This window comes from Callithrix jacchus, chromosome 20, assembly GCF_049354715.1.
Source record: "Callithrix jacchus isolate 240 chromosome 20, calJac240_pri, whole genome shotgun sequence".
NCBI classification, from domain to species: Eukaryota; Metazoa; Chordata; class Mammalia; order Primates; family Cebidae; genus Callithrix; species Callithrix jacchus.
Window position 1 is genome coordinate 31,375,680 of NC_133521.1, and position 24,943 is coordinate 31,400,622.

Consider the following 24,943-nt stretch of genomic DNA (forward strand, 5'->3'; position numbering starts at 1 on the left):
ATATCAGGCAGAATTACAGCTGTTTTCTTGAAAAAACTGTCTGCCAGCCAGCTTTTTCCATCCCAGATTCCTGAGAGAACAAGAGAAAAACGTAGCTCCAAAGTGAATCGACAGAAAAATGACTGAGCTTTCTTTCTGTGAGACTGCAATTCGACTATCACAAGACTTCCCTGCTGTTGCACTAACTACTAGGCGTTCTCCTATTACTTGCAAAGTTTTAGGATCAGGTGACCATTTATATCCAGGAACTCAAACTCCCTTCTCCTTCCCTGTCCCCACTTTTCTACTCATGCTAAAATTCTAATTCCACTCAATTCCACCTGCTGTCCTTAAGCACTAGCAAGACTAACAAGCTTTCCCAAATCTCTTAATTCCTAGACCACCCTGAATTTCACTGTGGTTTCAAAACAATTGAAAGAACATAGTTGAAGAAAAATGAAAAAGCACAACTTTACCTCACCTCATACCTCTTACACAGAGGAATCCAGAGCCTTTATCAATATAAACTCAAAGAACACCACACTTGACGGCTCTATGAAATGTTTATGTACTAAAATAAGACAGCCAACCTATGCCCCCAACCTTTCCCACCTGCACAAAAAGAAATGGTAGGTGAAGGCATCCTGATTAGAAGAGCCTCAAAAACAGTGTTGGGCCAGAAAAAGTTTCTGGTATATGGTGCTAAAGGGAATGATACAGAAGTATTAAGAACGCTGCCTTTTAAGCCTTCTATGGCAATGGCACCCAGACCCTCATTTTGTCTATTGGGAAAGAGCTGCTTACCTTCAATGTGTCGACGCACTGTCCAGACAGCATTGGGGTTACCGGGTAGCTCAGAAACAGCCATTTCTGACACCTGACAGGAGAGGAGGGAAGCCACAGATCCGGTGAACATGCAACTCAGCTACCTTCTTACAATCACACCAGAAAATAAGGTCTCAAAGGCAGGGTTCACAAAGTTTGCCGGATTTAAAGGGTGAAACAACCTAATGAAAGAAGAACCTAAGAACCAAACAGGCTAGAGACAGCAGCAATCCCCCTGACAGTTTTAAGCAAAAGTCACAGGATGTCTAAGAGGGTACAGTTGCTGCAGCCAAAACCATACCCCTTTCCTTCAGGTACAACATGCCATGATTGTCCTCAGAACAGCAGTATCCACTGGAAATGAATCATGCCATCTAAATTGGCATCCCACTTCTTTCCCTAACTCCCATAAGACCAAATCCCACCTGGACCAATTCAAATGCCACATCCTTTAGAAAAATTATTCCCTTATCCCCTTGGCTGGCAGTCACCCCTCTCTTCTATAAACACTCATAGAAATAAGTTACCACTGGCTGGATGCAGTGGCTCACACCTGTAATCCCAGCACTTTGGGAGGTCAAGGCGGGTGGATTGCCTGAAGTCAGGAGTTTAAGACCAGCTTGGCCAACATGGTAAAACCCCATCTCTACAAAAATATAAAAATTAGCCGGGCATGATGGTGGACGCCTGTAATCCCAGCTACTCAGGAGGCTGAGGCAGAAGAATCACTTGAACCTGGGAGGCGGAGGTTGCAGTGAGCCAAGATTGTGCCATTGCATTTCAGCCTGGGGGACTGAGCGAGACCGTGTCTCCAAAAAGAAGAAATCAGTCACCACTTCTTAGGGCACTAACTGTTTTAGTCTTTCCTATTAGATTTTTATGCTCCTCAAAGTCAGAGTGAATGATTCTCTACATGTTCCATGGGTTCTCAAACATAAGAGTAAACAAAACATCTAAGCCAAATTCGAAATGATCTAGAGGAGAAAACTGGAGGTGGGTTATACAGAAACTCTGCACTATCTTTACAATTTTTCTATAAATGTAAAATCATCATAAAATTAAAATTATTAAATGTTTTTAAATGATCTAGACACAATAAAGTAGCCACTTATATATAGTGTGTAACCCACATATTATAGGAAAAACTCATGTATATTCACAGGAGGAATAGCCCTTTCCTGGTTTACTGATATTTAGAAGGAAGACCTAAGAACTTTCTCATGAATAAAATTCAACTGTCAATTATGCTACACTCTATACCAAATGTAAAACTGTCAAGTCACCCTGGCTCAGTTGTGAGCATAATCTAGTTAGAGAACAAGGTATAACAAACAGTCATAAAGGAACAAAGCAACATTCAACAATTCTCAAATATTTTTATATATAACAAAGGTGTGTCTACAGATTTGAAGTGGGAAGAGAAGCAGCAGGAAACTCAAAAATGATGATTTTTGAGCCCTTTATCTCTTACACTTCATAAAAATCATCTGCTAATGCACAAATGCATTTTAAAAAATTTTTTGAGACACAATCTCACTCTGTCGCCCAGGCTGGAGTGCAGTAGTGTTTTCTCAGCTCACTGCAACCTCCACCTCCCAGTTTAAGTGATTTTCCTGTCTCTGTCTCCTGATTACAGGCACTCACCACCACTTCTGGCTCATTTTTGTAGTGTTAGTAGACGAAGTTTCACCATGTTGGCCAGGCTGGTCTCAAACTCCTGACCTCAGGTGATCTACCCGCCCAGCCACATATAGGCATTTTTTTTGTGTAAAGTACTAGCTTTCATCATATACTCACTAAGATCTAATGAAGTAATGAATCAAAAGCAATGGCTCTTAGCCAGGCGCTGTGGCTCACACCTGTAATCTCAACACTTTGGGAGGCTGAAGTGGGAGAATCACTTGAGCCCAGGAGTTCAAGACCAGCCCTGGCAACCCAGCAAGACCCTGTCTCTACCAAAAATAAATAAACAAATAAGCCAAGTGTGGTGGTGCACACCTGTGGTCCCAACTAATTGCTTGAGATTAGGCGTTCAAGGCTACAGTGAAGCAAGGTCTCACCACTGCACTCAAAAAGAAAAAAAACGACAGACCTATGGTTCTAAATTGGGTCTGAGTCCTTGAAATTTTGGTGAACTGAAAATACATTTTGGAAGAGACAAAACATTTTTAAATTCCCTGAAACAGCAGTATTAGAAGCTAACATTTTTCTTTTTTTAATTGAGATGGGATTTCACCATGTTGGCCAGGATAATCTCCTGACCTCATGATCCACCCACCTCGGCCTCCCTAAGTGCTGGGATTACAGGCATGAGCCACCTCACCTGGCCTAACAGCTAACATTTATTGAATACATCATGCCATATATTAAGCTAAGTGCTTCATATGTATCATCTCATTTAATTCACACAATTCTTCATGGCAGGTACCATTATTAAGTCCATTTTACAGAATAAACAAAAGCTAAGTAATAGCTCTTAAGTGGCAGAGCCAGGATTCAAACCCCAGATTATCTTGACCATGTTCCAATAAAATTTACAGAAACAGGCAGCAGGCCTCTGGAGAGCTACAGTTTGCCATTCTCAAGTTCTCAAAACAAACTGTTATAGGAAGCTTTTTATTTTTATTCCTAACAAGTTCAAGTTCAGGGCCCTCACTAGAAGTCATTAAGACTATGATACAAAGAGAATAAGGGACTTGAGAAGATAACTTTATTTATTTATTTATTTATTATTTTTTGATAGAGACGGGGTTTCACAGTGTTGGCCAGGCTAGTCTCAGACTCCTGACCTCAGGTGATCTGCCCAACTCAGCCTCCCAAAGGGCTGGGTTTACAGGCTTGAGCCACCACGCCTGGCTGAGAAGATAACTTCTGGTGTCCAAATTCCCTAAAAAGTTCAGCAGTAAAAGATTCACTAAATAAATTCTGATCTATCCACTTTGCTGTAATATTACAGAAACACTAAAAATTATGCATCTTGGCCAGGTGTGGTAGCTCACGGCTGTAATCCTAGCACTTTGGGAGGCTGAGGAGGGCAGATTCCTTAAGCCCAGGAGTTCAAGACCAGCCAGGCCAACAGGATGAAACTCTATCTCTACAAAAAAAAAAAAAATACAAAAATTAGCTGGCTGGGTGGGGCATATGCCTGTCAACCCCAGTTACTCAGGAGGCTGAAGTAGGAGGATCACCTGATCCCAGGAAGGTCAAGGCTGCAGTGAGCCATGATGGCGCCACTGCACTCCAGCCTGAGAGTGAAACCCCCATCTCAAAAATAAATAAATAAATAAAAGTATGCTATTTAAGAGCATACAGTAATAAGGAATAACTTTAATAAGATACAAAAATACATATAGCATCAATATAGTTGATTTAACTAAGACTAGATGTAAAGAGTGAAATATTTCCTAGCCTCCATGTCATGACTAATGACCATATGGGCTATCATGCTAACAAGTTAAGAAATAGAAAATCAAAAGTACAGGTTGGGCACAGTGGCTCACACCAGTAATCAACACTTTGGGAGGCTGAGGCAGGACAATCACTTAAGCCCAGGAGGTCAAGGCTACAGAGTGAGCCAAGATCACACTATTGAACACTAGCCTGGGCAACACAGCAAGACCCTGTCTCAGGAACAAAAAGAAAGTCTAAAGAATAAACTTCAGGGAAGTCAGGGAGAAAGAACATACTTTTCCACAGATCCCGCAACTATGTCTCTGACGATATCAGAGTAAAACTATCAACTACTTTTTCAATGCTTCCCTCCAAACTCTGTGGATTATCTAGAAACTGCAATCTTACCTCAAGTCCATGCCTCAGGACTCTCAGAGATGATCGGGGTCCCCTACCACAGGCCACATACAGCTGTGGAGTATCTTCATTGGCTAGATCAGCTATCTGCACAGAGAAAAAGATGAAAAAATATCTACCAGTGCTGTTTTCAAACACGACTCACATTCTCGGGAGACAAACTATTTTTGACTCTATTAAGCTAATATATTGGCTACCAGCCCCGAGATATAAAGAGAAAAGCCCCAATGTTTTAAAAAGTACAACAGTTTGATGCAGCAGGTTTTCCCAACCAAGGCTTAAATCAATTTATAAGTTAACAAAGGAACTTTCACATTTAGACATATGAAGTGTTCCACAGCCTTCAAGTGAAATTTAACATTTCCTTCCATAAACTTTGTCACCAACAGAAACAACATTCATTTATGTCACTTTTAGGTCTGTAGATATCACCAATTATCATTTACTCTCATCACTGCTGCAAAATTGAATTTATTACCCCTGCTTTATTAATGCTAATAAAGCTACTTAGACTAGACCTCAGTTTAACTTTAGACTCTTTGTGGAAGGGACTGGAAAGGCCCACAAACCTGGCAAAACAGAATGGGAGAGAGGCTGTCCAACTCATCAACCAGCACAAGGTTTTTAAGTGGTCTTGGCTGAAAAAAGAATGTGTCTCCTTCTTCCAGAGGCATGGCTGATGAAAACTCAGGTTCTTCATCATCATCTCCAAGATGTGCAATTTGATATAAGTAACTGGGAAGAAGCAGAGAAGAGAAACTTTAGGTAACGAGTTCTCTACTGAGGATAATATTTGATGTCAACATAAAGCACAAACTATTTATTAAGACATTTATTATTTTTAGGTGTTATCACTAAATACGGCAGCTAGGATTTGTTTCAAAACAATTCAGGGAGAATATCTGGGAAGTGCAAGTGAGTGTTTTATTTATGGCACGAGTAACAGAGAAAATACAGATAAACTGGACTTTATCAAAATTTAAAACTTGGCAGGGCACGGTGGCTCACAACTGTAATTACAGCACTTTAGGAAGGCCGAGCTGGGTGGATCATGAGGTCAGAAGATCAAGACCATCCTGGCCAACATGGTGAAACCCCGTCTCCACTAAAAATACAAAAAATTGGCCGGGTGTGGTGGCAGGTGCCTGGAGTCCCAGCTACTAGGGAGGCTGAGGAAGGAGAATCACTTAAACCCAGGAGGTGAAGGTTACAGTGAGCCGAGATCATACCACTGCACTCCATCCAGCCTAACAACAGAGTAAGACTTCGTCTCAAAAAAAAATTAAAACTTTTGTGAATCAAAGGAAGCAAGGTGATAACCCGAAAATTAGAGAAAATATTTGCAAATTGTATTTCCTACAAAGGTCTATACCCAGAACACATAGAGAACTCAAAAAGACAATTCTTAAAAAATGGGTGATGGGATTTGAATAGACATTTCTCCAGCAAAGATACAAAAATGGCCAATAAGCACATGTAAAGATGCTCGATATCACTCATCACTAGGGAAAGGGAAAGCATGATGAGATACCACTTCATGCCACCACTGCACACCTGCAGGATGGCCATAATCACAAATGTGAAAACAAATTGGCAAGGATGTGGAGAAACTGAAGCCCTGATACACTGCTGCTGGAAATGTAAAATGATGCAGCTGCTATGACAACGTCTGGTGGTTCCTCAAAAACAGAATTACCATGACCCAGTAATTCCACTCCTAAAACGGGGACTCAAATGGGTATTTGCACACCAGCATCTACCACAGCATTATTCCCAACAGTGAAAAGGTGGAAACAATCCAAGTGTACATCAACAATAGAAGGGATAAACAAAACACAGTATAGACGTACAATGGATTATTCTGCCATAAAAAGGAATAAAGTTCTAACAGAGGCTACTGGTGGCTCATGTCTGTAATCGCAGCACTTTGGGAGACCAAGGCAAGTGGATTACTTAAGTCCAGAAGTTTGAGACTCTACAAGAAATACAAATATTAGCCAGGCATGCACCTGGATAACAGTCCCGGATACTTGGAAGGATGAGATGGAAGGATCACTTGAGCCTGGTAAGCCAAGGATGCAGTGAGCTGAGATCACACCACTGCACTCCAGCAGACCAGAAAACAGAGTGAGATTCTGTCTCAAACAAACAACAAAAAGCCAAAAAGCTAAGTTGTCTTGACTGGGCGCAGTAGTGCAGGCCTGTAATCCCAGCACTTTGGGAGGCAAGGTGAATGGATCACTTGAGGTCAGGAGTTTGAGACCAGCTTGGCCAACATGGCAAAACCCTGTCTCTACTAAAAATACAGAAAAATTAGCCAGGCATGGTGGCACATGCCTGTAGTTCAAGCTACTGGAGGCTGAGATAGGAGAATCGTTTGAATCCAGAAGGTGGAGGTTGTAGTGAGCTGAGATCGCTGCACTCCAGCCTGGGTGACAGAGTAAGTCGATCTCAAAAAAAAAAAAAAAAAAAAAAACTAAGAAGGGTAGATGTGGTGGTTCAAGTGCTTACAATTCCAGCACTTTGGGAGGACAAGGGGAAAGGATCACTTGAGCCTAGGAGTTCAAGACCAGCCTGGAAAACACAGTGAGACCCTATCTCTATTAAAAAAATGAAAGGAAAAAAAGTGAGGAGGATTAAAAGACAATTTGAGAATGAGAGAATAGCTACAGACAAGGCAGAAATGGCTAGACTGTATTTGATTTTGATTATGGAGAAACTGAGCATTAGATTAGTAAAGTGGTTTGCCAGAATCCTAGAGAGTATTTCATTTTGATTTTGGAGAAACTGAGCATTAGATCAGTAATGTAGTTTGCCTACACTTTAGCAGATACTGGCAAGACCTTGTCACCTTATCTTATGTAAATAATTTGGAGTCTTAGACGGTGGTCTTAAATTTGAGGCTTGAATTCAGCTTTCTTCCACTTGGCAATGAAAAGCCACTTATGATTACAATACAGGGATAGGGGAAATGATTTCAACAAGGTTGTCTTGTCTGCTGGCTGAGATGATGCTACAAAAGGCTGAGTTTTACAGGAAAGGCAATGAAATAAGACAACTAGTGAACTAGTTCAAGATTAGCATCACATCGCCCTCTTAGCACAGTGGGCAGCGCGTCAGTCTCATACTCTGAAGATTAGCATCACAATAATAGGGATACAGAAGTAAATACAGAATTTAGCACATGACTGAAAGTGTTGGACAATAAAGAAATTTTTGAGATTTCACACTTTAGTTGCTATAACTAGCGTATTACAAGTCACTAACAGAAATACTGAGGATGGGAGGACTGCTGATAGGTGTGGGCAGGTAAGACCTGATAAGCTTCAACTCTAGACAGGTACCAATCAAGTGCTTATGGAACAGCTCTTTAACAGTTAAGTATTTCATTTTATTTATTTACTTATTATTTTGTTTGAGACAGAGTCTCACCCTTGTCGCCCAGGTTGGAGTGCAATGACATGATCTCGGCTCTCTGCAACCTCTCCCTCTCAGGTTCAAGCGGTTCTCCTGTCTCAGCCTCTTAAGTAGCTGGGATTACCGGCACCCGTCACCACACTGGGCTAAATTTTTTATTCTTAGTAGAGAAGGGGCTTCACCATGTTGGCCAGGTTGGTCTTGAACTCCTTATCTCAGGTGATCCGCCCACCTCAACCTTCCAAAGTCCTGGGATTAGAGGCATGAGTCACTGCACCCAGAAGTAGTTAAGTATTTCAATAAATATTTATTTAATTAAATGTTCAGCAAAAAGCTCAGAAGAGACATCAAATCTAAAGATAGTTCTGCAGATACCCAGAGGTACTGACTGAAGCCACTAAAACAAAGGAAGGTAAGAAAAAGAAAGAGGCTAAAGGGAAACAGAAAACAAATTTATGTTTTTAAAGAAGACATTCTTGTGAAAAGCTCCGTAAGCCTGGAAGCCACACCTTCCTACCGGCAACGTTTTTTTTTTTTGAGTTTTGCTCTTGTTGCCCAGGCTGGAGTGCAGTGGCATGACCTCCACTCACTGCAACCTCCACCTCCCAGGTTCAAGTGATTCTCCACCCTGAGCTTCCCAAGTAGCTGGGATTACAGGCATCCGCCATCATGCCCAGATAATTTTTCTATTTTAGGTAGAGATGGAGTTTCACTATGTTGGCAAGGCTGGTATCGAACTCCTGACCTCAAGTGATTTGCCCGCCTCAGCCTCCCAAAGTGCTGATCACAGCCCCTGCTACCAACTTTTATAGTAACCAGGGCAAATTAGGGTAACAGAAGGATTACTCACTGGTTTCCAAATTCTGATGCTACAAAAAGGAATCCTGTTTTAAGTACACACATGGCAGCAGCAACAGGAACAGTATCAAAATACTTGAGCCGGATTTCAGTAACCTGGAGAGAAAAGAAAGATTCTGGTGTACAAACAAGTGAAGTCAGCCCAGTATTATTATAAGACAGCACAGGCTAAGTAGCAAATAAAATACTGTATTTCCTCCAGCTCATGGGCCAGTCATGCCAATCAGTACTGTCTATGGCTACTTTTGTGCTGTAACAGCATGGCTGAGTAGTTGAGACAGAGACTCCGTAGCTCACAAAAGCTGTAAATATTTACTACGTGGCCTTTACAAAACAATGTTTGCCAATTGCTGATCCAAACAGCTATCTAAGAAACTATTCACAGAGCTTCTCTACAGGACAAAACAAGTAAGAGATCCTGTTTATTACCCAGTTCACCAATTATTATCACCTGAAAATAATCACTACAAGTGGCATTATATTGTATGTAAGAATACCAGACCAAAAATGTGATGTGTTCCAAGGGCAACCACTTTTTAAGTTCTCATTATTTTAACCTGTAAATTATTACCTGTCTTGCCTATCTCATCTCATAGAGTAGCTGTACTGGTCCATCCATGGTCTACTTACCATATCTTCATCTGTCTCCAAAGTGATCTTAAAGATATCTCCCTGTTCAGTTTGAGCCAAAAAGAAGAACATCGATTTGGTCTTATGGGTTGCAGAGCAGACAAAAATCATTCCTCTTTCAGGGTCATCCAGGTCATTCTAGCAAAGTCAAATACACAATCAACATCTTAGAAATGGGTCCTTCTTAGTTCTGGAATTCAGCACTTTAGCAATAGGGGTTAAACACGACATTCAGGGCCTACAAGCACAAGCTTTGATCCAGAACAGCCTGCCAACCCAGAGCAATGGAAGTTCACAGCTAAAAATTCACCTGCTATATCTAATAAAACCAGGGTAACCAAAAGAGTCCCAATTTCACTCTACAGCCTGATCAGAGCCATAAGGCAAAAACTAACTCCAGAGAAAAATGTCAGAGAAGAGACATGAAATTTAAAGAGTCATCTTTTCAGGCTGTGACCGAAACACTATTCCATCTAAACCACCCTGTTGTACATGAAATGCCTTGATTCCTAAAAGGCACCTCCTTAACTATGATTTAGAATATTTTTTCTTTTCAAGACAAGGTCTCACTATGTTCCCCAGACTGGTCTCTAACTCCTAGGCTCAGGGGATCCTCCAATCTCAGCTTCTCAAGTAGCTGAGGATCACAGGCACACCACTGCACCTGGCTTGCATTTTTTAACATTTCCAACAGTTTCTATTTCTCTCACCAAGTAAGCTCTGCAAGAAGTTATAGACTTCTCTGTTGCTGCAAAGCCAAGTACAGTGCCTGGCACAGTTAGGTGCTCAATGTCTAATTAACTTAGTGACTTCCCATCCCTTAACAAGAACAATTTAACTTAAAATTAATGGAATCTTACTTGCATACTATGTATTAGATTAAATAACTTAAACCCTAAAGTTAAACACCAGGCAAATAAATAATCCAGAGGTGAGGGGAAAGATTACATTTACTGATTCAGGCAAAGGAGCCACACCAAAACCACCGGGTGAAAAGATGCTGGGGAAAAGGGATATTTACTAGTCTCAAAGATCACCATCAAATTCCATTATCAATTACCAAAAAAGAAAAGATATCATTACAGTGAAGACAATGGGCAGGTACCACCTTAACAAAGAGACTAATTTAATATCTCAATGAAATAAATCAACATTATATATGCACAATGTGTGACAACATGGAGAATATATATCACCTATATACATCACCACCTATTTAGTAATTATATCAGAAATATCAAACTCAATATAATCATGAGGAAACAGACTACGGGACAGGCCATAAGAAAACTGGCTGGCTGGGCACAGTGGCTCACACCTGTAATCCCAGCACTTTGGGAGGCCAAGGCAGGCAGATCACAAGGTCAGGAGTTTAAGACCAGCCTGGCCAATACAGTGAAACCCCGTCTCTACTAAAAATATAAAAATTAGCCGGGCGTGGTGGCAGGTGCCTGTAGTCCCAGCTCCTTGGGAGATTGGGGCAGGAGAATGGCTTGAACCCAGGAAGCGGAGGTTGCAGTGAGCCTAGATGATGCCACTGCATTCCAGCCTGGGATTAAGAGCAAGAGTCTATCAAAAAAAAAAAAAAAGAAATTAGTCCAGACTGGTAGAGCGCAATGGCTCATGCCTGTAATCCCAACACTTTGGGAAGCCAAGTCAGGCAAATCACTTGAGATCAGGAGTTTGGGACCAGACTGGTCAACACAACAAACCCTGTCTCTACTAAAAATACAAAAAAAATTAGCCGAGTGTGGCAGTGCACGCCTGTAATCCTGGCTACTTAGGAGGCTGAGGTGGGAGGATCACTTGAACCCAGAGGCAGAGGGTGCAGTGAGCTAAGATCATAACAATGCGACAGGCTGGGCAAGAGCGAGATTCCGTCTCAAAAAAAAAAAAAAAAAAAAAAAGGTGAGAAGGAAAAACCCTAAACTAAAGGAGACTAAAGGCCATTTATGAAGAAACTTTTTTGGATGAGAGAAATATGAATATGACCTACACATAAGATAACTATATTACACAAAATTTTACAATTTCTAGGGTATGATATTGGTAATCTGATTAAGTAGGAAAATGGCCTTGTTCTCAGGAGCCATTATCTCAGATTATTGGAGTGAGGCATCATAATGCCTGTAACTTCTTTTCAAATTGCTTAGCCTAGAAAAGTATACAGATATATCACAAGAAAAAACTAAAGTAGCAAAATATTAGCAACTGATTAACCTAAATGATGAGCATATGGGAAGTCATAGTTTATTATTTTTAAACTTTCTGTATATTGGAATTTTCAAGATAAAATGTTGGGGGAAAAAAGCCAAACAGAATAAAACGCAATCTATCTCTAACAAATGCTTGGTTTCTCCAAACTAAAAACTTTCAAGAATTTCAAATTAATTAACTGTCCATAGGTTCCTCTGAAAGGAAATTAGGTTAGTTTTAATTCTCTTGCTAAAAGAATATGTTTGGCTTTTACTAAAATGTTTTACCAGCTTTATTAAAAACAACACTTACGTCCCTGCCCGGGACCACTGAATTTTTTTTTTAATTTACAAAAAAACTAACTTGCTAACAAACAGACTACACTGTAATCACAAAAATTAAACACAAATATCTCTCTTCTTATATCAAAGATCTTACCCGCCTCCTGGGAATTGGACAGCGAATATCTGGCTGGTCACCAAAGTTCTTGTAAGTAATATAGTTTTCAGAGCAGATCAGTACTCCACTTGGACCATCTGACCCTCCGGGAACTGTCAGAGAAAATAAAACTTAGCAGTGACTTTAACACAGACATGAATTTCTTCAACTTTCAACTCCTCCTCTCTTTTGGCAAAACTTGATGAGGCAATGTGCCAGAGACTAAGAAACACTCCAAGTGTTTCTCTTCCCTTATGTTCATACTAGATAAGGATGAAGAACAGTTTGTGTTTATATGGAAGGTTTGATCTCAGCCTAGTTAACACATAAATGTTTACCTCTAAGTCCAAATCTAGTTCTCATCGTAAGACCTATAATACATCAAATCACCTACTGGACATGAACTTCCACAGGTAATCTGAAACTACAGTGTGTTCAGACCGGGCATGGTGGCTCACACCTGTAATCCCAGCACTTTGGGAGGCTGAGGCAGGTGGATCACCTGAGGTCAGGAGTTTGAGATCAGCCTGGCCAACATGGTGAAACCCCATCTCTACTAAAAATACAAAAATTAGCCAGGAATGGTAGCACATGCCTGTAATCACAGCTACTCAGGAGGCTGAGGCAGGAGAATCCCTTGAACCCCAGAGGCAGAGGTTGCAGTGAGCTGAGATCAAGCCACTGAGATCTGTCCACCCTGGGTGAAAGAACGAGATTCCACCTCAAAAAAAAAGTAAATAAATAAATCATAATGAGCTTTTAATTCTTTCAATGAACCATGTTATTTCTTGTATTTAGGCTTTTGTAAATGCTGTTCCGTTTGCCTACAACTAAAACTTCTTCTCCCACCCTAACTGCACCTAGCTAACTCCTAACTAGTCCTCAGGTCTCAGAGACTCCAGCAAGCTTTCTCTAACACATTCCTTTCCTTTCCTGGTTTAGGGAACCTCTTCTCTGTGCTATCGTGGCATCTGGTAGTTTCTGGTAATTTTTTGATTATTTATCAGTATTCACCACCAGACTCAATCTTGCACAAAGGAGGCACCACATCTAATTTTTCACCGCTGAAATCCCAAGATCCAACAGACTGACTTAGCCCATACTGAATGCAAAGGCTCAATAAACATGTGTTAAGAGAATGAAGAAGCCCTTGTAAATGAAAGGTATGGCAATACGTTACAAGTAACGAAATATGTAATCCACTTTCCATAATTTATCTGCTTAATGTATTAACAGTCTCTAAGATTTACTACTCAAAGGTAAGTGCTATCCTTTATTATTATTCTCCAATATCTTCTGCCAAAGACATTTTATTTTAGACATCAATTCAAGTGCAAATGACTCAAAATAGAACTAGATCAGTTTAACCCAAGCCTGTTGAAATGCATATGACCACAAATGTAGCTGTAGTCTTTAGTCTTTTAATATAATGGATCAGTAATATGGATTTTCCAATGGTGAACTGATTTCCAAAGGTGAAAAGATTTTGCTTCTTTTATCTCAACCAAAAACGTTACTTAGCTATGGGCATTTAAAACATTAAATCTGATTTGCAGGAATGTTAGGTTTTCCTATCTACAACCGTATGAACTAGCCTGCAAATTTTTCTTGTTACTGTCCATCCCTACTTTTGATGTTGTAGTTATACCAGACTCATAATGTGGCACAGTAGCATTTACTCTTTTTGTACTCTGGAGGAATTTTACTTTTTTTAAATTCTTATTTTTTCATCGAGACAAAGTCTCACCTTGTTTCCCAGGCTGGTCTCAAACTCCTGAGATCAAGTGATTCTCCTCCTGCCTCAGCCTCTTAAAGTGCCAGGGTCACAGGTGTGAGCCACCTCGCCCAGCCAAGAAACTTGTTTTAAAACAGAATACATGTATGTCCCTCAACAAGAAAATAAAAACTTTCGTGAAAATCCTGTACCTAAATCTCTTGGGAGAGTGATTTTTAACTACTGCTTCAATTTCTCTAATACTGTTCTACTGAGGTTCTTAATTTATTTTTGGATCAATCTGGTAACCATCTTCAAAAATATTTCTATTTTGTGTACGTTTTCAAATTCACAAGTTTTATCTTGATGGGTTTAGTCCATTTCATTTGGCTTTTCAAAGAGCTAGGTTTGATTGAGGGGTAAAGAGTGACTATAGCCAAACTGTCACAGCAACTAACAGTAAGTAATCAATATTCCAAGCTGACTGCTCCCTTAAACTTGTCTACTTAATATGTCCTTAATATGAGTTATTAAGGAGCTAGACAGTCTATCTCCAACACTTTTAAAAATCACTCCACCACATGAAATTCTAACCTCTCAAAAAGAGAGACAAGGTATTCAGATTTACCGCAAATGAATTAATACTCAAACCCTATTAAGCAAAACCTATTAGGTTTGGGTATAAAATGAAACAACTAAAAGGATACAGAGCAGCTCTGAAAGATAAGTACCTGTAATAAGGAAGTTGCCATGTTCCTCCAAAGGTTCACTGTATTTTCGGACCACATGATTTAAACCAAGGTCTAGCTCATAAAAAGTGAGTGTCTGCTGGGTATTAGCTGCTGCTTCCCCTGTCGGATCATTGTCTGCTTCCTACAGAGAACAGTGGCATAAAAACTAATCAGCAGCATAAAATCTAAAAATGCACAGATTTGGAAAGGACATCAGGACTCCATTTTACAAATGAGGAAACAGAGGTCCATAGATGTCAATTTTCGTTGTTGTTGTCGAAAGACAGGTTTTCACTCTTGTCACTCAAGCTACAGTGCACAGTAGTACAATCTTAACTCACCGCAGCCTAGAATTCCTGGGCCTCAGGCTCCCAAACAGCTAGGACTACAGGCACATGCCACTACACCATGCCAAATAATTTGACAAAGTTTATACTACAAAATAATGGCAGAGCTAGAAGAAGTGGAATCTCCAAATTCTGGATCCAGGGATCTCTTTACTAGAGGATACTGCCTTCCATTCAAGGCAAAGAACAGTATGCTCTGTGAAAAAATACATTAAACATAGCTTCAGCTTTTGCATGAAGCTTTTCCCAATAAAAACCTTGTTTCCATAGGGAGATTACTTAAATCAGAGAAAGGCTATTTAATTGTTGGTTAACCTCAGAAACATCCCAAAGAATTTCACTAAGGCATTTGTAATATGGAGATCTGTTAGCAAGACAGAACTAAGATAGGCACAAGGAGCTGGGCAAGGTGGCTCACACCTGTAATCCTAGCACTTTGGGAAGCTGAGGTGAGCTGATCACCTGAGGTCAGAAGCTCAAAACCAGCCTGGCCAACATGGTGCAACCCCATCTCTACTAAAAATACATCAATTATTTTTAGTTGGGTGTGGTGGGAACGCCTGTAGTCCCAGCTACTCAAGAGGCTGAGGCTAAAGAACAGCTTGAACTTGGGAGGCAGAGGTTACAGTGCGCTGTTATCGTGCCACTGCACTCCAGCCTGGTCAACAGAACATGACTCTGTCTCAAAAAAAAAAAAAAAAAAAAAAGATGCACAAGGAAGAAAACAATCTTAAACACTGAGGTGACTGAAAGAAATCCAAAGAGACATGGTCCCCATTACCTCATAATCCATTTCCAGACAAGCAAACATTGGATTTTCAAATCCAACATCTACTCCAACTACGTGATATACTAAAGTGTTTGCTTTGTGGGCTTCCAGGGGAGATGAAATAGTAAGACGGGCTGCAGCATCCCTGTTCAAGATATATACCAATTTCTGTTTCTCAATGGCACCTGTAGTTGAAGGAGATAAAACATAAAAGATTCCCAGATAATGAGAAGAGAGACTTACAGAACAGCTAGAGTCATTTCATGGTTGTTTTTTTTTTTTTTTGAGACGAAGTTTCGCTCTTGTGACCCAGGCTGGAGTGCAATGGCACAATCTCGGCTCACTGCAACCTCCGCCTCCTGGGTTCAGGCAATTCTCCTGCCTCAGCCTCCCGAGTAGCTGGGATTACAGGCACGCACCACCATGCCCAGCTAATTTTTTGTATTTTTAGTAGAGACGGGGTCTCACCATGTTGACCAAGATGGTCTCGATCTCTTGACCTCATGATCCACCCGCCTCGGCCTCCCAAAGTGCTGGGATTACAGGCTTGAGCCACCGCGCCCAGCCGGTTTTCTTTCAGTAATTATTAACAGCACTAACTCTGTAAGTGTATAACTCAGGATTCTGTTCTCAATCATCAAAATAGCACTTTGGGAGGCTAAGGCAGGTAGATCAAGAGGTCAGGAGTTAAAGACCAGCCTGGCCAAGATGGTTAAATCCCACCTCTATTAAATACAAAAAAATTAGCTGGGTGTGGTAACGCATGCCTCTAATCCCAGCTATTTGGGAGGCTGAGGCAGGAGAATTGCTTGAACCTGGGAGACAGAGATTGCAGTGAGCCAAGATTGTGCCATTGCATTCCAGCCTGGGCAACGAGAGCAAAACTGTCTCACCAAAAAAAAAAAAAAAAAAAAGACAATAGATAGTAGAGCCAGGCACAGTGGCTCAAGCCTGTAATCACAGCACTTCAGGAAGTCAAGGAAGGATTGCTTGAGCCCAGGAGTTCAAGACCAGCCTAGGCAACATAGTGAGACTCCCATTTCTTTTTTTTTTTTTTTGAGACGGAGTTTCGCTCTTGTTACCCAGGCTGGAGTGCAATGGCGCAATCTCGGCTCACCGCAACCTCCACCTCCTGGGTTCAGGCAATTCTCCTGCCTCAGCCTCCCGAGTAGCTGGGATTACAGGCACGCGCCACCATGCCCAGCTAATTTTTTGTATTTTTAGTAGAGACGGGGTTTCACCATGTTGACCAGGATGGTCTCGATCTCTTGAGAGACTCCCATTTCTTTTAAAAATAAATAAATAAATAGTTTTTCAAAAAGACAATGGCAGCTGGGCACAGTGGCTCACACCTGTAATCCCAGCACTTTGGGAGGCTGAGATGGGTGGATCACAAGGTCAGTAGTTCAAGACCATCCTAACCAACATGGTGAAACCCCATCTCAACTAAAAATACAAAAAATTAGCCAGGCATGGTGGCACGCCACCTGTAATCCCAGCTATTCAGGAGGCTGAGGCAAAAGAATCGCTTGAACCCAAGAGGCGGAGGTTGCAGTGAGCCCAAATCGCACACCACTACACTCCAGTCTGGGTGACAAAAAAAAAAAAAAAGACAATGGCATCATTGTGGCCCCCTCCTTCCTAATAGGAATCTTAAATATCCCACTGTCAGGGAACAGTGGCTCAAACCGGTAATTGCAGCACTTTGGGAGGCCCGAAGCAGGCAGATCACAACATTAGGAGTTTGAGACCAGCCTGGCCAATACGGTAAAACCCCATCTCTACTAAAAATACAAAAAAATTAGCCAGGCATGACGTCGGGTGCCTGTAGACCCAGCTACTCAGGAGGCTGAGGAAGGAGAATCGCTTGAACCCAAGAAGCAGAAGTTGCAGTGAGCCAAGATCACACCACTGCACTCTAGCCTGGACAACAGAGCAAGACTCCATCTCAAAAATAAAAATAAAAAAAACACTACCCCTCAACCTCATCAAAATTTGTTAATGAGTCCTAGATTTAAGGATATTAAAAAATTGTAATTCATAAAATTATCAGCTTTATTCACTAGATCCAACGATTTTGTGACTGCTCAGAGAGGACTGCCCTCTAGAGGCCTGATCAGATTACACAAAATTTTCTTCAAGAATTTCTCTGAGAAGAGACATGAAGGTGAATCATCACCTCAGGCTGATGAGAGCAACTATATTCACTGTCTAATAACATAATATCATTTCATTGCAGTCTTTTGGCCAAAGACAAAGGAATTGAAAACACCAATTTCCAACTAGATGGGAAGTAGAAAGGTGTGTTAAGATTTTTCCCATTGTTTTAAAAGAAAATGCAACTCTTTTTAAAAAGTAATGCAACATTAAACCTAGAGTAAATCCAAATATGTCAAACCCACATAGGTAATTAACTGGCACACCACCAAGATCACAGCATTGTGACCCTAAACCAAGAATGCACAGCGGGTAGAGTAAATCACTCACTAATCATAACGGCTCGCCCTTTGGGATCCACAGCTAAGAACTGGCCAGGAACAATACGACGGCAGCCACTCTTGCCAAAGGTTTCTTGATGAATCTTCTCAAACATATTCTTAGATGGCTGGTATTCCAAGATAACAATTCGACCAGAGTCACTGCCAACTACAATGTAGTCTTTGGTGCCACCTGTCAGCCTAAAGGCCATGAGTGACCGGATAACACCAAATACTTCCACAGTGAGCAGGGTATGTACTTTGCCAGTGTTGGGGTCTGGGCGAAGCAGCTCCAAGATCTTCCCACGGGAAACAACAATTTCTTGTTGTTTGGTTCCTAGATCACCAAAAAATAAAGATTATAAACAACTAGAACCCAGCCTGGCCACCATGGTGAACCCCATCTCTACCAAAAATACAAAAATTAGCCAGACATGGTGGCGCGCACCTGTAATCTCAGCTACTCGGGAGGCTAAGGCAGGACAATCGCTTGAACCCGGGAGGAGGAGGTTGCAGTGAGCCAAGATAGTGCCATTACAATCCAGCCTGGGCAACAGAGCAAGACTCCATCTCAAAAAAAAAAAAAAATTAGGTGTGTGACATATGCCTCTAGTCCCAGCTACTTGGGAGGCTACTGGGAGGAGAGTTGGAACCCAGGAGTTAGAGAACATAGTGAGCTATAATCCTGCCATTGCACTCCATCCTAGGCAACACATCAAGACCTCGTCTCTTTAAAAACAAATAAATAAATAAACGACCAAGCACAGTGGCTCACGCCTCTAATCCCAGTACTTTGGGAGGCCAAGGTGGGCAGATTATGAGGTCAGGAGTTCAAGACCAGCCTGGCCAACATGGTGAAACCCTGCCTCTACTAAAAATACAAAAAATTAACTGGGCGTGGTGGTGCACACCTGTAATCCCAGCTACACAGGAGGCTGAGGCAGGAGAATCAACTGAACCCTGGAGGCAGTGGTTGCAGTGAGACGAGATCGTGCCATTGCACTCCAGCCTGGGTGACAGAGCAAGACACCGTCTCAAGGAAAAAAAAAATGTACTTTCAAAAATTCTATCCAAACTCCAGCTGAGATTCATTACATTATATAATGAAGTCAGTCACAAATCTCCAAATTCCCATATGCATATTTCCTTAATCAAACACAGCAAATAACTAAATTACCCAAATGAAGCCTCAAACCCACAAAGAGCCATAATGAGGATCAGAGAAAATAGTAACATGAAATATGAATGCTGTGTGGTCAATTAGGCTGCTGCTCACTACCACACATTCAGTTTTCAGATTTATACCTCAAAATTATGTAATACTCTACACCATCATGAACCTCCTGCATTACTTGGATTAACTCACAAATGTTAAATCTGTAAATGGCAAGAAAAAGTTATTTTATAAACATTAGTACCTTTTTTTGGGTAACTATGTATTTCTTAACCCAGTATTTGAAATTTCACACAATTCAAACCTGACTTTAATCCATCTTTACAAAAATATCCCCGACATGGACATAAGCAAATGACCTGTTTCTATGCAGGCAGCACTCACTACCTAAATTGCACTTTCTCCATTCTCATTCAAAAGTTTTAGCTCTTCAAGCACCAAACCAAGGTCCAACTTTCCCTTTACTTAAATCACTCTATGATAACTTAAATCACTCTCTGATAACCTGACAAACACCTTCAGACATTCTTTTTACCCAACCTGATGTCAAATTCAAGATCAAGGATCAGGTCTTACACATCTCAGTATGTCTCACAGCAATAAGCACACGACTTGGCACTAAGTAGGCAGCCAAGAAATGTGTGCCCAGACAAGAATCATTACACAATGTGTTTAGGAAATGTCCCCGAAATAGGTAATAGATAATGCATCAGAACTTAACACCTTATCTCATAATTTGAATTGTTTACATTTACCAACAACTGTTTTGTCATAAATGGAAAAATTTCCTCCACAAAAGATTAAGCAAGATATGTACTAATCCACTTAAAATTTCGAAAGATGTTAACAAAAGAACTTACCAGAAAAGTTGCCATGAATGGCAAAGCTGATGCCAGTGGCTCGCTGCAAGGTTAAGTTGTACAGGAACATGGCTGCAGCAAATCTGAGCCAGCAAACCTAATCCACGCCTCCAGGTCTTGCACACCAAGAGTACCGAATGCAAGCAAACTGAGGAAACAGAAAACAGAAAAATAGCTGGGAGACTGTTACTTCAACAGACATATTTGTATGGGAAATTCTGGTTGAAGACAGCAGAACTAGTGGAGTAAGAGCAAGAAACAATAGGCCAGGCGAGGTGGCTCATCGCAGCTCCTCAGAGGGCTAAGGCAGGAGAATCACTTGAACCTGGGAGGTGGAGGTTGCAGTGAGCTGAAATCGTACCACTGCTCCCACTTGTAATCCCAGCACTTTGGGAGGCTGAGGCAGGTGGATCACAGGGTCAGGAGTTCAAGACCAGCCTGGCCAACATGGTAAAACCCCATCTCTACTAAAAATACAAAAATAAGCTGGGCATAGTGGTGGGTGCCTGTAATCCCAGGTAGTACTCGCGAGGTTGAGGCAGGAGAATCGCTTGAACATGGACTCAGGAGGCAGAGGTTGTAGTGAGCAGAGATCATGCCACTGCACTCCAGCCTGGACTACAGAGTGAGACTCCAACTCAAAAAAAAAAAAAAAAATTAAATGCAACCTCTAAATGCCAAGTCACAATGCCATATATTTTGCCTTTAGCCTCGTAAGAATCCTATTAAGTTGCAGTATTATATCCATTTTATAGATAAGAAAACACAAACTCAGAGATTAAATCACCTGCCCAAGGTCACTTAACAAATGAAAATGGTGTGAGAACTGGAATCTGTAACATTAATGCAGTATTAGGCAATTTGTCACAGAAACTAAGCAGATCTATGTTTACTTGTATTCCAACAGGCTATACATTAACTTAGTCAGAATTCAAAGGCATAGCAAAAAGCTCCCTCCAACCCATTCCCTAGCCATCCAGTTCTCCTGGGGGAATCTACTTCACTAAGTCATAATGTATCCTTCCAAATATTTTTTATATCTATAAATAAGAACATATACTGTAGAGACAAGGTCTCACTATGCTGGGCAGGTTGGCTTCAAACTCCTGTGCTCAAGGGAATCTCCCATCTCAATCTCCAAAGGAACTGGGCTTACAGGAGCCACAGCACCTGGCTCATAGCACTTTATTAACCCTTTTTAATAAAGGGTTGAGTTGAGTACTATATTTTATACATTCACACTATATCGCACCTTATTTTGTATTACTCTATCTACACAATAAACAAAGGGCTGTCTTGTTTTTATTTTACAGCTGCAGAGTATTCCAAAGGATGGGCATATTCATTTAGCCAACACCCCATTGAACATTCAGGTGTTTCCAATCTCTATTATGAATACTGCCAAAAAGAAAGTCCCCTGTATGTAGATAATTCACATGCTCATAAGTATATCTCTAAAATTAATTCCTGTACGTAGTAGAAACGTTGGATTGAGGAAGTCATACATTTGAAATACTATTAGGTACTACCGAATTGCCTTCCAAAGAGACTAACAATTTACATGCCCAGCAGTGTACAAGCCCCATTTCCCCACAACCAGCCAAAATGATAAGACTTGACCTTTGCTAATCTAATGAAGAAAATTGGTTTCTTAAGTGTACTTCTTTCTCATTTGCATCTCTCATATAACTCTATATTCAAAGACTGCTTAGAATTTAAAATTTCAACTTACTCATCAAAAACTAAAACAAAACCTCAGGAGGGGGCCTCATCATTTCCGTCTCATCAGGAGGCAGCCTCCCTAAAGGAGTATAAAGTCACCGAAAAGCATTCCTTCTCAGCAGACAGGACTGAAGACAGCACAAACTGTACCTCTGCCATAATTACCCAAAACTATACCTATAGTTACCACTACAAAATAAACTATTTTCCCTGTTTTTTCTTTTTTTTTGAGATGGAGTTTCGCTCTTGTTACCCAGGCTGGAGTGCAATGGCGCGATCTCAGCTCACCGCAACCTCCGCCTCTTGGGTTCAAGCAATTCTCCCGCCTCAGCCTCCTGAGTAGCTGGGATTACAGGCACGCACTACCATGCCCAGCTAATTTTTTTATTTTTAGTAGAGACGGGGTTTCACCATGTTGACCAGGATGGTCTCGATCTCCTCACCTCGTGATCCACCCGTCTTGGCCTCCGAAAGCGCTGGGATTACAGGCTTGAGCCATCGCGCCCGGCCTCCCCAGTGTATTTATAAACAAAAGCATGCGAGGCCAGTCGCGGACTCATCCCTAACCCCAGCACTTTGGGAGGTCAAGGTGGGCTGACTGCCTGGGCTCAGGAGCTCGAGACCAGCATAGGCAACACAGGGAAACCCCATCTCAACCAAAAATACAAAAAATTAGCCAGGTGTGGTGGTGCGCACCTGTGGTCCCAGCTACTTGGAAGGCTGGGGCGGGAGGACTGCTTGAGTTGGGGTGTCACTCACTACACTCCAACCTGGGCGACAGGGTAAGAACTCATATCAAAAAAAAAAGCAAAGGACCTTGAGAAATCCAACGTCACTGGGATATAACTAACATACAAATTTGATCTTGTTGTTAAACCAGAAGAGAGAACTATGAGTAAACATCCTCATAAATAATAATTTCTGGGCTGGGCAAAAGCAGGGTGGTAAGATCAATCCTCCAAGCTAGAAATGGGTCCTGAGACGTAAAATTTTCTACTTGATACTAAGGTATATCTTTAATGCTCTAGGAACACCCGAAAAGATGAAAAGGACTGAGTAGAAAGACCAGGGAGTGGAGAAATGACCAACAAAAAAAGGGAAGAAGGAGAGGAAGCTAAAAGCCGCTTGGGAATCCCTGAACAGCTCTCCTCAAGCTACTTTTCATACTTTGTAGCTGACCAAAAAAGTCTACTTTCCTTATAACTGATAAAATTCATTACAAACCTCTAGAATTCATTTTTCCCAAACTTAGTTCGATTCAGGTTCTCCAGTGACACTTAATGTCGGGTGATGGAGGAAGGCGCATTTCAGAAGATCTATTCAGTACTAAAAATATATATACAGAGGGCCGGGCGCGGTGCCTCACACCTGTAATCCCAGCACTTTGGGAGGCCGAGGTGGGTGGATCACTTGAAGTCAGGCTTTCGAGACCAGCCTAGCCAACATGGTGAAACCGCACATCTACTAAAAATGCAAAAACTAGCCGGGTGTGAAGACACACGCCTGTAATCTTAGCTACTCGAGAGGCCGAGGCAGGAGAATCACTGAACCAGGGAGGCGGAGGCTGCAGTGAGCCGAAATCGCGCCGTTGCACTCCAGCCTGGGCGACAGCGAGACTCCGTCTCAAAAACTAAACAAACAAAAAATATATATATACCAAATAAGTTTGGTAAGCTTTAAGACTTTTCCCATGTCTGTTTAACACTATTACAAAAAGCAGGTATGACTGCTCATTGCATCTTCCCCATCTTCCAGAGAAACATCATCGCATTTAAACTCTGTCCCCCACTTCGCAAATGAGAAAATAGAGGCTGAGAGGAGAAAAGCTGCCTAACTACCAAAATACAAATTCAAACCCGAGTCTTGGCTCTAAAGACTGTTTCCGTTATTTACGCTTTTAACACGCTCCATCTTTCCACCTTCTCATCGGTGTTCCATTTACTCTTCACAGAGGAAGACATCCATATCTCCCGCTGCTTGTCAGACCTCCCTCTTCCGAGGCCCCAGAAGTTAAAAGCAATCTCCACAAGACCTATTTTGAACTAGGACATGTTCCCACCCTGCGGATGGAAGCTAGAGATGATTGCAGGAAGCCGTTTTCGCGCCCCAACCATCCCCTCTGCACCTCCTCCTGGTCCCAGGCCTCGCACCCGCCAAAATCTCGGACCCCCGCCCTTCTATATGGCCGCTCTCCGCCTCCCGGGGCCCAGGGAAGTCTCCAGACTGTTTTTTTACCGTGCAGCGAGAAAGATGGCGTGGATATCCGACGGATGCTACCTCCCTTCAAAAACTAAGCCACCACCTACTCCAACCTACTGTCGTCCGCCATTAGACCTCAAGACAGGGACCTTCGGTGGCGCGCGGCGGAAAAAGGTACCTAAGCCGCGCCTGAAGAGTATAAGTTTTAAAAAATGCTTCCGTCTTGCCGCCAGACAGCATTAAAAAGTATTTAAATATGCTTTCTGGCTTTGATTTTTCCAGCAGAAGAGAAAAATAATAGGCTTTTAGAAGTAGACTTTGAAAAACAACACACAATAATTCATTGGGCACTTCTGTGGGCAGCCCCAAAGAGGCGCCAACGAAGAGGGGAGCCTCGCGGGACCGGAAGTGCCGAACGGGGACCAAGATGGCGGACCTCGAGTCGCTTCCGAAGTTGTCAGGGGTGCAGCCGCCGTCTGAGGGGGTGGGAGGTGGCCGCTGCTCCGAAATCTCCGCAGAGCTCATTCGCTCCCTGACAGAGCTGCAAGAGCTGGAGGCTGTATACGAACGGCTCTGCGGCGAGGAGGTGCGGGACTGAGCCTCCTCCTTTTTGGAGGATCTAGGGATAGTGGGAGCTTTCAGTCGGGAAATCCGGGCTGTGGGAAGCTCTCGTTGCTGGGGGGATACAAAAAAGCGGGAAAACAAAGAAGCGGAAGGGTAGTCGGGTATGTGAGAAGAACTGTCAACTCTTCACGCTGTCCGACGCCCCAAGCTTGTCTTCCCTGTTACCTGGGCGATCT

At 41.9% G+C, this 24,943-nt stretch overlaps 2 protein-coding genes and 2 non-coding genes across 4 annotated transcripts in view; 1 reads left to right on the forward strand and 3 right to left on the reverse strand.

Annotated features, from left to right (window-relative positions):
* The window catches only part of SF3B3 (splicing factor 3b subunit 3), a 47,541-nt gene extending 23,251 nt beyond the window's left edge, over positions 1 to 24,290 (reverse strand). The window contains exons 1-11 of the mRNA XM_002761136.6: positions 24,180 to 24,290; positions 20,223 to 20,370; positions 18,199 to 18,525; positions 15,724 to 15,896; positions 14,596 to 14,737; positions 12,151 to 12,263; positions 9,517 to 9,654; positions 8,879 to 8,982; positions 5,181 to 5,346; positions 4,603 to 4,698; positions 784 to 856 (exon numbers count right to left, since the gene is read on the reverse strand). Of these exons, the coding sequence (XP_002761182.1) occupies positions 784 to 856; positions 4,603 to 4,698; positions 5,181 to 5,346; positions 8,879 to 8,982; positions 9,517 to 9,654; positions 12,151 to 12,263; positions 14,596 to 14,737; positions 15,724 to 15,896; positions 18,199 to 18,525; positions 20,223 to 20,292 (1,402 nt within the window). The 5' untranslated portion in view covers positions 20,293 to 20,370; positions 24,180 to 24,290. The remainder of the gene's footprint in view (positions 1 to 783; positions 857 to 4,602; positions 4,699 to 5,180; positions 5,347 to 8,878; positions 8,983 to 9,516; positions 9,655 to 12,150; positions 12,264 to 14,595; positions 14,738 to 15,723; positions 15,897 to 18,198; positions 18,526 to 20,222; positions 20,371 to 24,179) is intronic.
* Positions 9,879 to 9,969, reverse strand: LOC118149806 (small nucleolar RNA SNORD111). Its single transcript, XR_004737522.1, has one exon. It is a non-coding gene; the product is annotated as a small nucleolar RNA SNORD111 (small nucleolar RNA).
* On the reverse strand, positions 17,820 to 17,899 carry LOC118149807 (small nucleolar RNA SNORD111). The gene has a single exon (XR_004737523.1). It is a non-coding gene; the product is annotated as a small nucleolar RNA SNORD111 (small nucleolar RNA).
* Positions 24,291 to 24,547: 257 nt separating the features above from the next.
* COG4 (component of oligomeric golgi complex 4) overlaps positions 24,548 to 24,943 on the forward strand; it is a 35,491-nt gene continuing 35,095 nt past the window's right edge. The window contains exon 1 of the mRNA XM_008986188.5: positions 24,548 to 24,729. Coding sequence (XP_008984436.2) covers positions 24,571 to 24,729 — 159 coding nt within the window. The 5' untranslated portion in view covers positions 24,548 to 24,570. The remainder of the gene's footprint in view (positions 24,730 to 24,943) is intronic.